Source organism: Protobothrops mucrosquamatus, unplaced genomic scaffold, assembly GCF_001527695.2.
Source record: "Protobothrops mucrosquamatus isolate PMUCROS unplaced genomic scaffold, P.Mucros_1.0 scaffold492, whole genome shotgun sequence".
NCBI lineage: Eukaryota > Metazoa > Chordata > Lepidosauria > Squamata > Viperidae > Protobothrops > Protobothrops mucrosquamatus.
In genome coordinates, this window is record NW_015386810.1 from 503,764 (window position 1) to 517,876 (window position 14,113).

A 14,113-nucleotide genomic window follows, 5' to 3' on the forward strand; every position below is an offset into this window, starting at 1 on the left:
ACCAGGGACCAGTTTCGTGGAAGACAGTTTTCCCACAGACTGGCGAGGAGGAGGAGGAGCATATAACCTAGATCCCTCACATGAGCAGTTTATAGTAGGGTTCACCCTCCTATAAGAATCCAATGCCTGATGGTCTGAGACGGAGCTGAGATGGTGATGCTAGCATTGGGGAGTGGCTGCAAATACAGATGAACCTTCGTTCGCTTGCCCACCGCTCACCTCCAGCTGTGCGGCCCGGTTCCTAACATGCCATGGACCGGTAGCATTCCATGGCCCAGCGGTTGGGGACCCCTGTATTAAGGTATTGGCTTCGGTCAATCAACATGCAACTATTACAGCCAAAACAGCCCACTTTGTTACATAGCTGGGTAATGAAACGACTGCAAGGAAACAACCAAGATCGTAGTAAACCAAGAACCTAACCTGCACAATCCCTGATAGAAGAGATCTGAATAAAGAACTTGATTCTAATGCCTCCTTTTTTTTCCTTATCCTTTTTAGCTCTGGGGAGGCTTGCGTTTTACTGTGCCCCGTGTCACCGATGCTAAACCATCCATCCAGTTTGATTTCCAGATTCACAGGTAAAAACACCCTAGATAACCTGCCAGTGCCTCACCCACACACACACACACACACACACACTCCCTTCACCTTGAGCTCAGGTCCGGCTGTCCTCGATGTCCTGGGCTCTTTCTTTCCTGCACCCTTCACTAGTTCCACATCGCCATGTCTGTTTTTCGCAGCAAGAACGCCAACAATTCTCACAGCGAAGTGGAATCATTTGTCCTGCACGTCGAGGCTGCCTTTCACCTTTCATCCCATGGGTAAGTATCACACCAGGAGTAATTATTTTTAATTATTAAAAGAATGTCCGAGACCTGTTGTTGCCTGCAAGGCATGCAAATGCTGAAGGTTAATCATAAATGGGTGAGGGCAAATCACACCTTATTTAATAGCAAAGGAACGGTGCCATGCATTTTGGCAAACCATTTTAGCCCTGAAGGCTGCATCAGGTGCCAGGCCAGGAACCCACTTGCCACTTCATCCCCTCATTAGGTGATCCTCCTCTCTCCCGACAATTTTCAATAAGCATCTTCCTACTTCCCTCACGCCAAGAATATTCCTGTTTTCTTACTGTGCGCTCTGCCACATGCATCGGTAGGGGATGACCAGTTAAACAGTGGGGGGGAAAATAAAGAAAAAATATAGCCAAAATAGCACGAAAGAGAAAGAGAGACTCTACCAAAAAGTTGGGATTATTGATTCAATAATTAAAAGGAGTTTAATGAAGTTGGTCTAATTTTCTCCCAATCAATTTACAGTTTTCAATTCATTAGCAACAGCAATATTGCATGTATTGGTGTATACAGTATTAGAGAAGTTACATTGTTTTCTTAAAAAGTTCGCCTGACGAGAAATGGTGTCTTTTGGATCTTCACTACATTTGTCAAAGATCTTGTCCATTCTCCCTTAAATGAAGACCTGGTTTGCTTTTAGAAGATAACACTCTAACCACTCCCTGCTGAATTTATTGCTTAGATTCAAACATATGCATATTTGACTCTGCTTCGTGCAACCAAGTATTCCACATTTGTTTTGGATAGATCCGTGTTGGAAACAGTGTTGATATCCAACACAGGACATGAAGTTTAGTTGACTGTGGACAACTGGTAAATCAGAAGGAAAGACAAAGAACTTGCATTGTTTTAAAATGCTATAGAACCTTTCAACTAGACAGTCCTCTTAGCCATGGATGTGTGGCCCTCACATCAATTTTTTTGATCTGTGCTGATTGTATGAGTTCAGTCTAGAACAGGGGTGGTCAGCCATGGCTCTTTTATGACTCGTGGACTTCAACTGCCAGAATTCCTGAGCCAGCAAATAAAAGAGCCAAGGTTGACTACCCCTGGTCTAGAACTTGCGCCCACTTTCTTATTTGACACCAGTGGAATGCTTATTTGACACCAGCTGCCTTGATGTTTTCTTATGGAAACATAAGTATCTCTGGAAATGCTCTCCAATGTGGTAGCAGCTGATATTTACCCCGAGGGAGCTGTTTTTTCTTCTGAAACCTTTAATGTAGTCATCCAGGGTTATCTCCTTCAGGAAAAACAAACAAGTAATTGAACTAGACATTTTACCTAAAGCTCAGCTGGCTTATATTCAAAGAATATGCACCTGGAGAAACAATATAATTTTCCACGTGATTCTATGTCCCATTTTGGAGTGCATGAATCAGCTTTTAATTCAAGTACTTTGAGAAAAACGGTCCGTTTGATTGCCGTGATTAGCAAATGTTCTTGATTAGTTGGCATTCTCTTGAACAAAAACTGTAGGGTCTGTTGTTCAAGTCAAAACTTGAAACCATTGGTCAGAAGTTTAGAAAAGCTTTCTTTTTTCCAGTAGTCCTCGTGAATCCAATAGTACAACTTCTATATCCCCCAGTTGCCTAAGAAAATGCCTGTTTCTTAATTAGCAATTGCACCACCTCTAGGCAGGCTAGTAGCTTTTGCAGAAGTAGCTTAGAATAACATCTCCTCTAATTATAGCAATTTAAACGAATGCTGCTTAGTCATGGAAGACATGTGCAGGTTCATGTTTCAAGAAATGTATAAACCAGGAATGAGGAAACTATAGCCTATGGCCCTAAGGAATCTATTTCTCATTTATTTATTTATTTATGTTATTAGACCTGTTTCCCTCCATCTCGCCTAGAGGCAACGCTGGGATTTTAGGAAAATCCTGTCTCCTCCTTTCTAAATCCTGCCTCTGACAGTCAAGACTATTGCACGTGTCTTTCTACTCTTCTCACCAAAAAAGATTTTTCCCCCACAGGCTTCAGGTGGGGAGATCTTCTGGCATTTGATCTCCAAGACCTGCTGGTAAACTTCCCCAAGGGTTAAATTTTTGAGGTTCTTCATACAGAGCTTACATTATCTCCACAACTAATTGCTCGCCTTCCCTCTTGACCTAGGTTTCCCAGACATTTTCTGTTAAAATTATAAAGCTGTTTTGAGGGAATGCCTCCTAATTTACCAAGTGGTAGAACATTAATGAAAAAAATATCATTTCAGTGGGTTATAATCTGAGGTAGTTTGAGTGTATGCAAACTTATTCTATTCTTGATTGAAGGATGGTTGATTCCACAGAGAAGATGGAAGAGACCAAAATGTTGAGTAGAGCAGGTCATTTGAAGGCCATGGTCTTAAGACCTATATTTCAGCAATTACATCCAAGAGTAGAATAGAAGACATTAAGTAATCTAATATATACCATCTTGAGTTTTAACATGGGCTAAAGGAAGATCATAAATGCACATGTGTATAGTAAGTGTGTATGTGTGTGTCTATGAGGTTTTACATAACAGTTCATATTTCATTATATCTATGCCTATAAGCAATGTTCAGTCTTCAGTTCCCTCAGTAATTGAAGACATAAATTTGTCTTTTCAGTGTTAAAGAACTAGTCTCTTAGCAGTAAGAAGGAAGTAGAAAAACTATTTGCATAGTTCAGCTGTCAATTACCATGTAATATGTATGTGGTTCAAAGGAATATGAGCATCTAAAAATATTAAACTTCATTTCAAAGTCAATTTGTGTAATTTTTTTCCCAGATCATAACCTTAAGAAATAGCAAAAATATATTTTAGTGAATCATTTATTTTTGTTGCATTTTTATTGTTTTATTCCTTATCTCCTCATTCTGTTTTACTAGATAAATAAAACACACCTAAAAATAATAATTATCATTGCATTGCTTAATTGTGGATTAAATCCACAGCCTTGGGCCTATTCTAGAAAAATGGGATAAAAATATCAAATAATTCAGATCATACTGTTGCCAAACATTAGTTTTATAATTTGATTCTCAGTGGGGGAAAAAAATACATTAGCAGAAGTTCAGTTTTGAATTTTAGCCAGAGGGACACACACACATGTTCTGATTTTCATGCTTACACATCCCAGTAAAGGTCATTGGTACATTAGCAGACATCACAATGATTGTCATGTGACATTATGACTTGATTACTGTCATTTTGATTTTGCTTTAATTTTGCCTCACATCCTTATTTAAATTGCTCTAGTACCTAGTGATTAATTTGTGCATGTCTGAAATGCTTTTATTCTGCCTCTTCCACAGAGCATCCATGCCAGACACTGTATCTCTACCTGTGTCTGGTTGGGTCCCAGGTAGATCAATGCAGCGTGAACAAGATGTCGGTCCTGGGGTCTGCCACGTCTATGAGGTGGGTGTTTCTTGCTGAGCAGAAGAAGTTGATGGAATAACTGGAACTGGTCAATGGGCCAGATATCCTGGGGGAGCATATCTTTTCTGGATCCAATTCAGCTCCTGAAATGTCCTTCTGAACCAGTCTTTTCCAACATGGTAGCCTCCAAATGTTTTCAGCCTCAGCTCCCAAAATTCTTAAGGAACGTGACTGTAAGTGATAACTGGTTAGGAATAATGGGAGTTTCAAACCTATACATCTGAAAGAGACTAACAATAAGGAAGAAGATCTAGATTAACAAAAGCCCAATAAAAGCTCAACATTCTCAACAATATACCTTCACAGGTGGAGGAAACATCTGTATAAGTTAATTTTTCATATCAGGGATTGTTCCAGAAATAATGTTTGGCTAGCAATGGAAACATGGCTTATTTACTGACTATTGTTATGGCACTATCCTTTATTTGGTTGCTGATAAATATATCTTTATGAAATGGCTGCAGCTTGTCTCATGGGAGGTCTTGTAGCTTGTTCTGCATTATAGAAAGTCCCAACTTTACTCTGGTTTGCAAGGTCATTTAGCAAGTAATATGCTTCTCTGCATCTCAACCTTGAAGGACAAAGTAATAATAATAATAGTAATAATAATAATGATGATGATGATGATGATGTAGATGTTGGAAGGGACCTTGGAGGTCATCTAGTACAACCCCCTGCTCAGGCAGGAAACCCTATGCCATTTCAGACAAATGTCCAATCTTTTCTTAAAAACTTCCAGTGTTGGAGCTTCTGGAGGCAGGTTTTTCCACTGGTTAATTGTTCTAAATGGGCAGCCTTATCTAGGATGAAGCAGTTTCTTGATTCCTTGGACAATTTCCTCCATATTTTTATTTTCTTTTATGTAGTTTGTCAACGAGGGGCCCAGCGCCATCAGTGAAGGAGTGTTAGACATCAGCTGTCCTCTCCGAGTGCAAGGACGAGCTATACTGTATGTGACAAGCTACACAGTGCCGGCAAATTGTACCTCCAGCAGTCCCATTAATCCATCACATCTGCAGGTAAAAGGTGACCTCTGTGGCTGGGGAATACAAAGGAGGGAACTGAAGGAACATTTAGCCTGGCCGCTAGATTTTGAGACTGGAGTTCAGCCACTAAAACCTAATAGCTGCAGCTGAGATTGCTTAGAAACTCAAAATCAACATGAAGGGGGGAGTAATAAATTGCAGAAGACAGCTAATTTCCCAGTTTGGGCTATAAGTTCTTTGGTTGCTTTAATAACTTGCCCTTTTTTCTCAGCAATGGAAATGTGTGTGCGTTGTTCCGTCCCAAATCTTCCATCCCTTTGGTAAGCTGCTTAGGGGGTTTTTTTGCCTGCAGGTTATCTTCATAAACATTTCAACAAATAGCTTGTTTCCACAAGACATTTGCCTTTGCTCTGTGTAGAACATGAACAAGACTGAAACTGAGTTGTAACAATGCGGGAGGATTGTCTGCCATTGGGAAGCATGTGTCGCACAAGAGCACTGTTCCTTGGAGTCAGCCAGAGCAACATTGGCATTCAGAAGGAGGGACTTTTTTGACTGGCAGCTGTATATTAAGATACCTTGCAAAGCCATGGGGAAAACTGTATTAACCTAACCTCTCTCTCTCTCTCTCTCTCTCTCTCTCTCCCTCCCTCCCTCCCCCTCTCTCTCCCCCCCACTCTCTCCCTCTCTCAATCTCTCTGGGTGTTTAGCTGGAGCAACCTCCAACACCTTTTCCTGGACAGGAGCAGCACTATGTGCAGAAGCAAGATGGAGGCACTTTCCCTCTGGTAAGCCCTGCGCCACCATTTTAAGAAACATCTTAAAAACACAACAGGTGGGCTCCCTACTCTTGATTTCCTTAGGATATCTTAGGACCAGCCTAAGAGCTGCACTAATCATTTTGTCAAGGTTCAGATCCATAAGACCAAATAAATCAGACGTTCGAGGCAGGAAAGTCCCTCAAAGAACATGATTATTGAATACATAATATTGGCGCGTTCAAAAGTGAAACCAGATCTAAACTTCTCCCTCCAAGAATCAAAATAATACAGTGTAACAATTCCCACCGCTCTATTCATGCTGCCCAGTAGAACACCTTGGCGGGCTTTCTGACTTTGCGATCCTCCTCCTCCCCTCTGGCATGGGAATGACCTTGGTTCCCGCAAGAATTGCTCATATTTAGACTACCAGAAATACCATCTCCCCCCTCCCCCTTCTTGTGGCAACCTAGAACGAAAAAAGATGGCTTCAGCCAGGTTCGTTGTAGAGTTGACAGATTTCCTTACATCACAGTGTTGGCTCATTGTTTTTGTTACCATTGTGGGCCGCCCAGAGTCCATGGGAATTGGGTGGCCAATACATTTAAATAAACAAATAAATAAACAAACAAATGCATGAGGAAGATGGTTTTCAAAGAGCAGCACCAGTATTACATGCATTTCAATAGCTTATTTTCAAACCTAATTATCCTTCTTTGCCGTAGCTCTTCAAAATAAAGATGCATCCATAACACACAGGAACTTCGGTCTAATCTCCCAATTCACATTCCCTTGATTTTAATCACTGGAACAGCCTTCCCCCATTCTGTTGTCCTCAAGATCTTAGACTGTAGTTCTTATTTGTTGCATTGTCTGGGCATTCTGAGTTATAACCCAACCAGCAAGAGAATACTTAGGTCAAGTAAGGGCAGACATTCAGGTTCACAAAGATGTTTGGCCCAAATTCCTTCTTGGGGGGGGTAACTCAAGGCTGATGAGATATTTTCATCGGATGTCTCATTTGATCATTCAATGTTCTTGCACTGCAGAAGTGTGATGAAGATGAATGTTTCCAACTACACTGCCGCACGGGAGCGTTGCAACGGCAAGAAAGTGTCAGCTTACGCCTCTGTTTTCGTATCTGGTCCAAAAGCTTTCAACAGGTAAACTCATTATATTTTTGGTGTTCACCAGGCCCCAATTGTGTGTGTGTGTGTGTGTTTGTTTCTTTGATTGTTTGTATGTAACAAATTGTGTGTTACCAGTTTTTTTCCCCCATCTTCCTTATTCTGTTCTAGGTTGTAGCAGTAGCTGGCACAGAAAGGAATGAAAGTTGAGGGAATAGGATAAATCAGGCTAAAATTGCCCACCTCTGATCTATGTACATACAGTACATATAGAAAAAGGTGTAATAATTAATCCCAGCAGAAAAATAATGACCTACTCCTTCCCATTCATTTAGTATAGATGTTAGCTGAAGTATTAAGCCTTTGGGATGGGATGTTTGATTCCTCCATGTTAAGGTGGTTTCACCTCCAGTGAATCTGTTCAACCCAACATTTGTGTAGAGCCATTTCTCATTATTCTTTCCTCCCTTGCAGAAAGAGAACTATCCCCAGGCTATCCAGTGTGAAGCCGTCTATCATATGCAAAAGGTGCCCTACAAAATTCAGCCTCTAGAGCACTCCACCACTCATCTGAAGGTCAGTATTATCAGTTATAATAGGAATATTCTGCCCTTATGAATACCAGTTCTTCCAAGACGATTATTCCAATTACATTAGTAAAATTACAAGGCACTTTTCCACAACAGAGAGAAAGAGAGAGCGCGATTGGGATCAGCTCAACTCAGAGAAGTAGGTAGCGAATGGGTGGGGTCAGTCCAGCTTGGATATATTCTTGAAAAGTGGATAAATGAAAATTATGGTAAGAGGGCAAAAAGTGGAACAGAATAGGTTATTCTCCCTCTCAGAATTCTGGAATTCAGGTACTAGATTGCCTAATGAGGCTGAATGGTTTGAAACCTAGGAGAACTAAAAAAGGGGGCATCCTCTTTCCAGTGGCCTATTTTGAAATGGATGAAAATGACATACTTGGCAACCTGGTGGATTTAGGATGTTTATTCTTATTTATGTATTTATTAGAGCAACACGGTGGCCTAGAAGTGAAGGTGCTCACCTCCCATTTGGAAGGTTTAGAGTTCTAGGTAGTGGCAGATGTTTCTCTCCTAGAGCACAAAGAAAAAATATCTGCTGCGAACTCTACATGGCATCAGGAAGGGCATCTGGCCAGCTCCATCCAGTTGCCCCAACTCCACCCCAAGTAAGGGATTACAGAGTTGTGAACAGGAGTTTATTCTTATTTATTTGCAGTACATCCTATCTTTGCTACACAGCTCAAGGCAGTGTACATAGTGTTCACTTCTATTTTTTCCATAACACGTCACACTCTCAGATACTTATTTACTCATTTACTCATACTACATATGGTAAAATTATTCAACTTATATAGAGGTCCTCTAACATTTTGAAGAATGACTGTATAGTATATGTGCTGATCCAGCAGGACTTAGATGCTACCAATATAACACCTTCAATTACAACTTTTGGATGTCTCTTATTCATGCTTCCTTTCTGGTGACAGGTGTCAACATCACTCCATTGGGCTAAGGCAGAGACTAGCCAAGGTGTTCCTCTATGGATCATCATCTTAGCCATCCTGATTGGACTGCTGCTGTTGGCACTGCTCATCTATGTGTTGTACAAGGTGAGTTCACAGAACAATCTAATAATAGAGGAATTCAGGGTTGGAGAGAAAATTTTAAAGCTCCAAAGTACTGTACAGTAGTGGCCAAAATTGTGGAAACCTTTTGGGAAAAGTGTATAGCAAAAATGCCACCTTTGGTTAAGTTTCCACCAATTTTTCTTCTAATTTCTTTATAACTGTAGCCTTGTTCACTTAATAATACTATTTTACATCGTTTTCCGGGCAACCAGTCAACTCTTTGCACCATTACTTTAATTTTATTACGTTTTACAAGCTCACTAAATGAAAGAACACAAAAACAACCCAACTAACTTGATAGCGATCACATAACACACTGACAAATGTCCTCCTCTCAGCTTCAATACATGACATCAATAACTGAATCCTACTGTGATCTGATTGGCTCATTGCCAAAACAAGATGAGACCTGATTGGCTCTCTAAACACTCATGCTCATTGGCTACAATCAGATGAAGGAAAGCTACTTGATATCAACCTACGCCAGTTGTGCTTCCTTTTTTTTGGCTATTTGGCTATAACTTTTCATAGAATACAGTACAGATAATTGAACAAACTTTTGTTGCATTACATTCTTGATTACATTATCTTTCCATTGATATATAATTTTATGGTACTACTAAAAAAATGTGGTGTTATTAGCCTTCAAACCTCAAAAATACACTTTTCCGAAAAGGATTCCACAATTTTGGCCACTACTGTATGTTATTTGACTTGTAAGGACTGCAGATGTAAAAAAATACGAGCAGATAGGTAAATTCTGAAATCTCAGAAGCCAGTTAAAATCTGTGGTGTACAGAATGTTAAATGGTGTCTGTGGGGGAGTGGCTTCAGCACCCTGGACAGCACCTGACTCTTCTGCAATACCTGTGATTTTGTAGCCCTGCCCTGGTGAATTCACTCTGAGTCATTTCCCTGGGATTCCACAAGTGTACAGCTTGGCTTGCAACAGAGAATTGCAACTTAAAGCACATATAATTACATTTTTAGCATTCTGCTGCTGCATGAAGTAGCCTGTACACAGTCAGGAAAACAGCATGGATCAATGTTTAGTGTTTTTAAGGGAGACAGTTTCCAATATTCAGCTGAAACTCCGTGAGTGGGGCATGATGCACATGAATATTTATTTATTTATTTATTTATTTATTTAATTACATTTATATCCCGCCCTTCTCCTTGCGGACTCAGGGCGGCTAACAATTAGATAAAATACAAAAAACAATACACCTTTAAAATTAATTAAAAAGAAATATTTAAATCTAATTTGAATTAAAAGTAATTAAAACCCCTTTAAAATCCCTTAGGCCAGTCCCGCAAGCTGGAACAACCATGTCTTGTGATTGAGCCAAGAGTTTTTAATTATTATGGCTCCAGTCCTTATGAGTTTAGAGAACTATGAACTTAATTTTTCAGCATTAATCAATGGGTTGAGACAACCCCCCCCCCCCCAGTTTGGTATAGTGGTTTAAGGCATCAGGTTAGAAACTTGAAAATTCTGAATTCTAGTCCTGCCTTAGACAGAAAGCCAGCTGGGTGACCTTAAGTCAATCACCTATCTTAGCCCTAGCAAGAAGATAGTGATAAACTACCTCCAAAAATGTTGCTAAGAAAACTGCATCTTGTCCAGGTATCCTCTAGGAATCAAGAATGATTCAAAGATACTAAGAAATAACAACAATAATTTAATGTCAGGAGACACTCAAAGAGAAATGGAAAGAGAAAACTTATCTCTTCTTTTCAGATAAAAATCTAGAGGTATTTCTGTACTAATTTGATTACAGTGGTCTTAAGCAAGAAACATAAATGTGCCTCTATAAGACCACTCAACCGCAAAATTCTGTGGGTGATGTCCTGTATAGATGCTGTATAGATTTCTCTTTCTTTCTTTCTTAGCTGGGCTTTTTCAAACGCTCCCTTCCTTATGGCACAGCCATGGAGAAAGCTCAGCTGAAACCACAAGCAGCTTCAGAGGCCTAGCGGGTTCAGCGTTGCCTTCTATGTGTGTGTGTTGCTGCTGCTGCCGTCCTGCAAAGAGGCACTCGGATCGCCCATCAAGAGCACTGGGGAGGAGGAGGAGGAGGAGGAGGGATTCCAACCAACACCGGCAAGGCGTAGAAGGGCAGGGCCACAGACATTGGGCCCCTTGGATGACTGCAGGGATCAGCGCACCAAGTACCTCTGCTTCCCCTCCGTGAAAGAGGCTCCAACCTTGACACTAAGTGCCCTCCTTTCCCAGCCACCCTCATCCCCTGAGGCTTGGATCCTACAAACAACTTGTGTCATGAACTGAGGGCTGCAACAGGCATTCACTGCCAGCCCAAGGGAATACTTGAAGCCGCTGGAGCGGCAGGTGCTGGCCTGATTTCAGGCCTCTTAAGCCAAGCTGTCTGTTCCGTCCACCTGTGGGGAAGGGACTATCGTTGTGGACAGTTTTCAAGCTGCCGGTTTTCTTTAGATTAACACAGCTTGGCTGGGAAGAAAAAAAGCACAATCACCTCCTGAGTCCAGCTCTTTCTCCTCCGTGGACCAGAATGGAGGATCCTGGGCTCTCTCTCCTTTCCCGTCTTCCCCGGTTTGCTTCCTGTGGGGGACGACATGGGGCAGACACTGTAGCTGGGAAAGCTGGATGCTCCCACGATGCCAAAGATTTGCCACATTAGGAAGCCAAGCCATCACCCGGTGTCGGCCCGGACTCGCCGATGGTCTTCGCACTGATCTCCGGAAACCGCTAGAGATTTTTATTTTTCAGATGCCACTTTAATTAAAAGAAGAAGGAATGAGGAAGCGAGTGCCACCTCTTGGTAGCAGAGACAGGGGTTGCTGTTTTAATTTAAAATGTCCAATGTGCAATAAATGCTTCCCTATTTTCTACTTCGTCTACTTAGTAAATGTTAGCACCATGTGGTTGGGTAATAGCCTCTAGAACTGCTTGTTTCTTTTCAAGGGAGTTGGAATTTTGATGGTGTAAATAAGCATTTTAGATGAATGGAACAGAACAGAGTTGGAAGGGGACCTTATAGGTCATCTAGTCCAACCCCCTGCTTAACAAGAGACCCTATACCATTTCTGACAGATGACTGTCCAGTCTCTTCTTAAAAGCTTCCAGTGATGAAGCACCCCACAACATCTGAAGGCAAACTGTTGCATTGGTTGATTGTTTTCATTGTCAGAAGAGTTCTCCTTATTTCTAGGTTGAAGCTTTTCCTTGATCAATTTCCATCCGATGTTCCTTGTCTGGCCTTCAAGTGCTTTGGAAAATTGGTTGTCCCCTTCTTCTCTGCGACAGCCCCTCAAGTATTGGAACACTGCTATCATGTCACTCCTGGTCCTTCTCTTCACTAGACTAACCATGCCCTGTTCCTGCAACCGTTCTTCATATGTTTTAGCCTCCAGTAGTAGGGGGTAGTAATAAATAGTAGTGGTAAGCAGTAGTAGAGGGTCACGTAAAAGAAACAGCTAAGAAGAGAGCTTTGGTAGAAGCATTATTTGGGATGGTTGTGAAGAATGAAGAAACCTTTTCAAGATGCCCTAAGAAACATCTATCCCTTTGGGATTCTTGTTATGTGTCCCCCAATCAATACATAGCCTAATATGGAAGTGATACATGGTAGCTTTGCAAGGATTTATTTATTTAGCTTGGCTTTTCAAATATGTTTCTTAACTTTTCTGTTGAGGCAGGCTTTTTCGGGCAACATTTTTCAACATTATTTTGTGCTGTTCTGGCTCTTGGTGTTACGGGAGAGCAAGAGGCTAAATTTTTAGCCTGGAGGTTTTTTTGGGGGGGGGGCAGGGGGCCCCAGGAAGGTTAAAGACTGAAATGATATCTTTTTAAGTATTTAAAAATCAGCATAACCTGGGTCAGTCAGCTAGTTGGAATCAAACAGCCCAGGAAATAAGCTTTAATACAGTACTGTAATGCAGAGCTGGGTGATAAATAGGAGTAGAGCATGACAGAAAGCAACCTGAGCCATGAACGTGATTTAAAATACTGATCTTGGTTTTTCCGAATGAGAATATTGAGACCAGGTTTGGAATATTATTGGTCAGAGCTCTTGACCTGTGCAAACCTATTTTGCTTTCATTGCCATTTTTAGGCTTTTGTGGAAAAGCATGACAACGTAACATTTTGTGCCGGCCTCGGCCAATAGCAAAATAACAAAACTAGAGGGGAAAGGCCAATAAAAATGAGTCATGTGAGTGGCAATTCATTCTGTTGCATCAAATGTGTGAACTCCATCCAGTAGTTTGATGACATGTTTCCTGCAGAGCTTTAAACTGGGTATTTCAGAATGTGCCTGAGTAGCTTAAACGGCTTACACAACACTTGGAATGTCTGCTCTAAACTTTTATTCCTTTCATAGCCTTGGGGATGAATGGGCATTAATCCTGGTTACTGAAGTCGGCCCAATACACCAATCACAAATCTCCCTGTGGCAAAGCGAAAACTCTAGTCTAGAATCATTGGCTTGGATCATATGTAGTATATGAAGCCTTCATGACAATAGTTTGGCTTTGGTTTAGCACATTGAACCCAGTCAATGGGTTTTGTTCAAAAACTATATTAGTCTTATCCCAAATTAAGACCAGTACCGTGGTGCTCTAGTCTAGACAGCTAAAAATTATTCTGGGGGTAACGGGGGGGTTGTGCCACAACTTTCTATTGCGACAATCATTTCAGCTTGATAGGCCTTGCTTAGAATTTCTAGATGTGCGCAAGCAAGGTTTTATTCTAAAAAATGTTATCAACCCTAGGCTGTGCATGGAATGTTATGCTAACCCTTATCTTCTGAGCAGCCATGTCAGGAGAGGACCAGTTAAAAATGAAATGTCTGCAAGAAAACAAGCAAGCTCAGAGAGCACCAAGAACTCCTGTCAACCCTTCTCCTTTATTAGTATTTTCCTCTGCCAGCATGTGGGAGTTTTTTGTAGCCTTTAACCCAACTCAAGCCGCCTTTAATATGTTACCCTATTGGGGAGGCTTCCGGTAAAGCACCAATCAAGTGACTGGAAGAACGTGCCCAGATGAATGCTTCTAAGTCTCAGGAAAAAGTGGCACCACTGTGTTTGTTGTTTTTGAATGTGATCCCTTAAGAGACTAGCTTCACCCTATTACCACCGAATAAGATACTAGTTTCATAGTCCATGTGAAACGATGCTTTAAAAACACAAGCAGTACAGACATCCCTAAGGGAACATGACCTGTCCATATGCACCATTTTAAATTCTGTGTCACAGAGGGTTAATTTGCATTAGTTAACATCAGGAACAAATCTTAACTGCAATGTAGGAGCATTTGCACAGGAAGCAACCTCAGTGGC

General features: G+C 41.2%; 1 protein-coding gene across 1 annotated transcript in view; it reads left to right on the forward strand.

The window, feature by feature from the left end:
* Window positions 1-10,797, forward strand: part of ITGA5 (integrin subunit alpha 5) — a 79,367-nt gene extending 68,570 nt beyond the window's left edge. Inside the window, exons 22-30 of the mRNA XM_015816765.1 lie at window positions 502-581; window positions 744-824; window positions 4,141-4,246; window positions 5,134-5,286; window positions 5,964-6,041; window positions 7,061-7,174; window positions 7,613-7,714; window positions 8,655-8,777; window positions 10,689-10,797. Of these exons, the coding sequence (XP_015672251.1) occupies window positions 502-581; window positions 744-824; window positions 4,141-4,246; window positions 5,134-5,286; window positions 5,964-6,041; window positions 7,061-7,174; window positions 7,613-7,714; window positions 8,655-8,777; window positions 10,689-10,772 (921 nt within the window). The 3' untranslated portion in view covers window positions 10,773-10,797. The remainder of the gene's footprint in view (window positions 1-501; window positions 582-743; window positions 825-4,140; window positions 4,247-5,133; window positions 5,287-5,963; window positions 6,042-7,060; window positions 7,175-7,612; window positions 7,715-8,654; window positions 8,778-10,688) is intronic.
* Window positions 10,798-14,113: the final 3,316 nt, after the last annotated feature.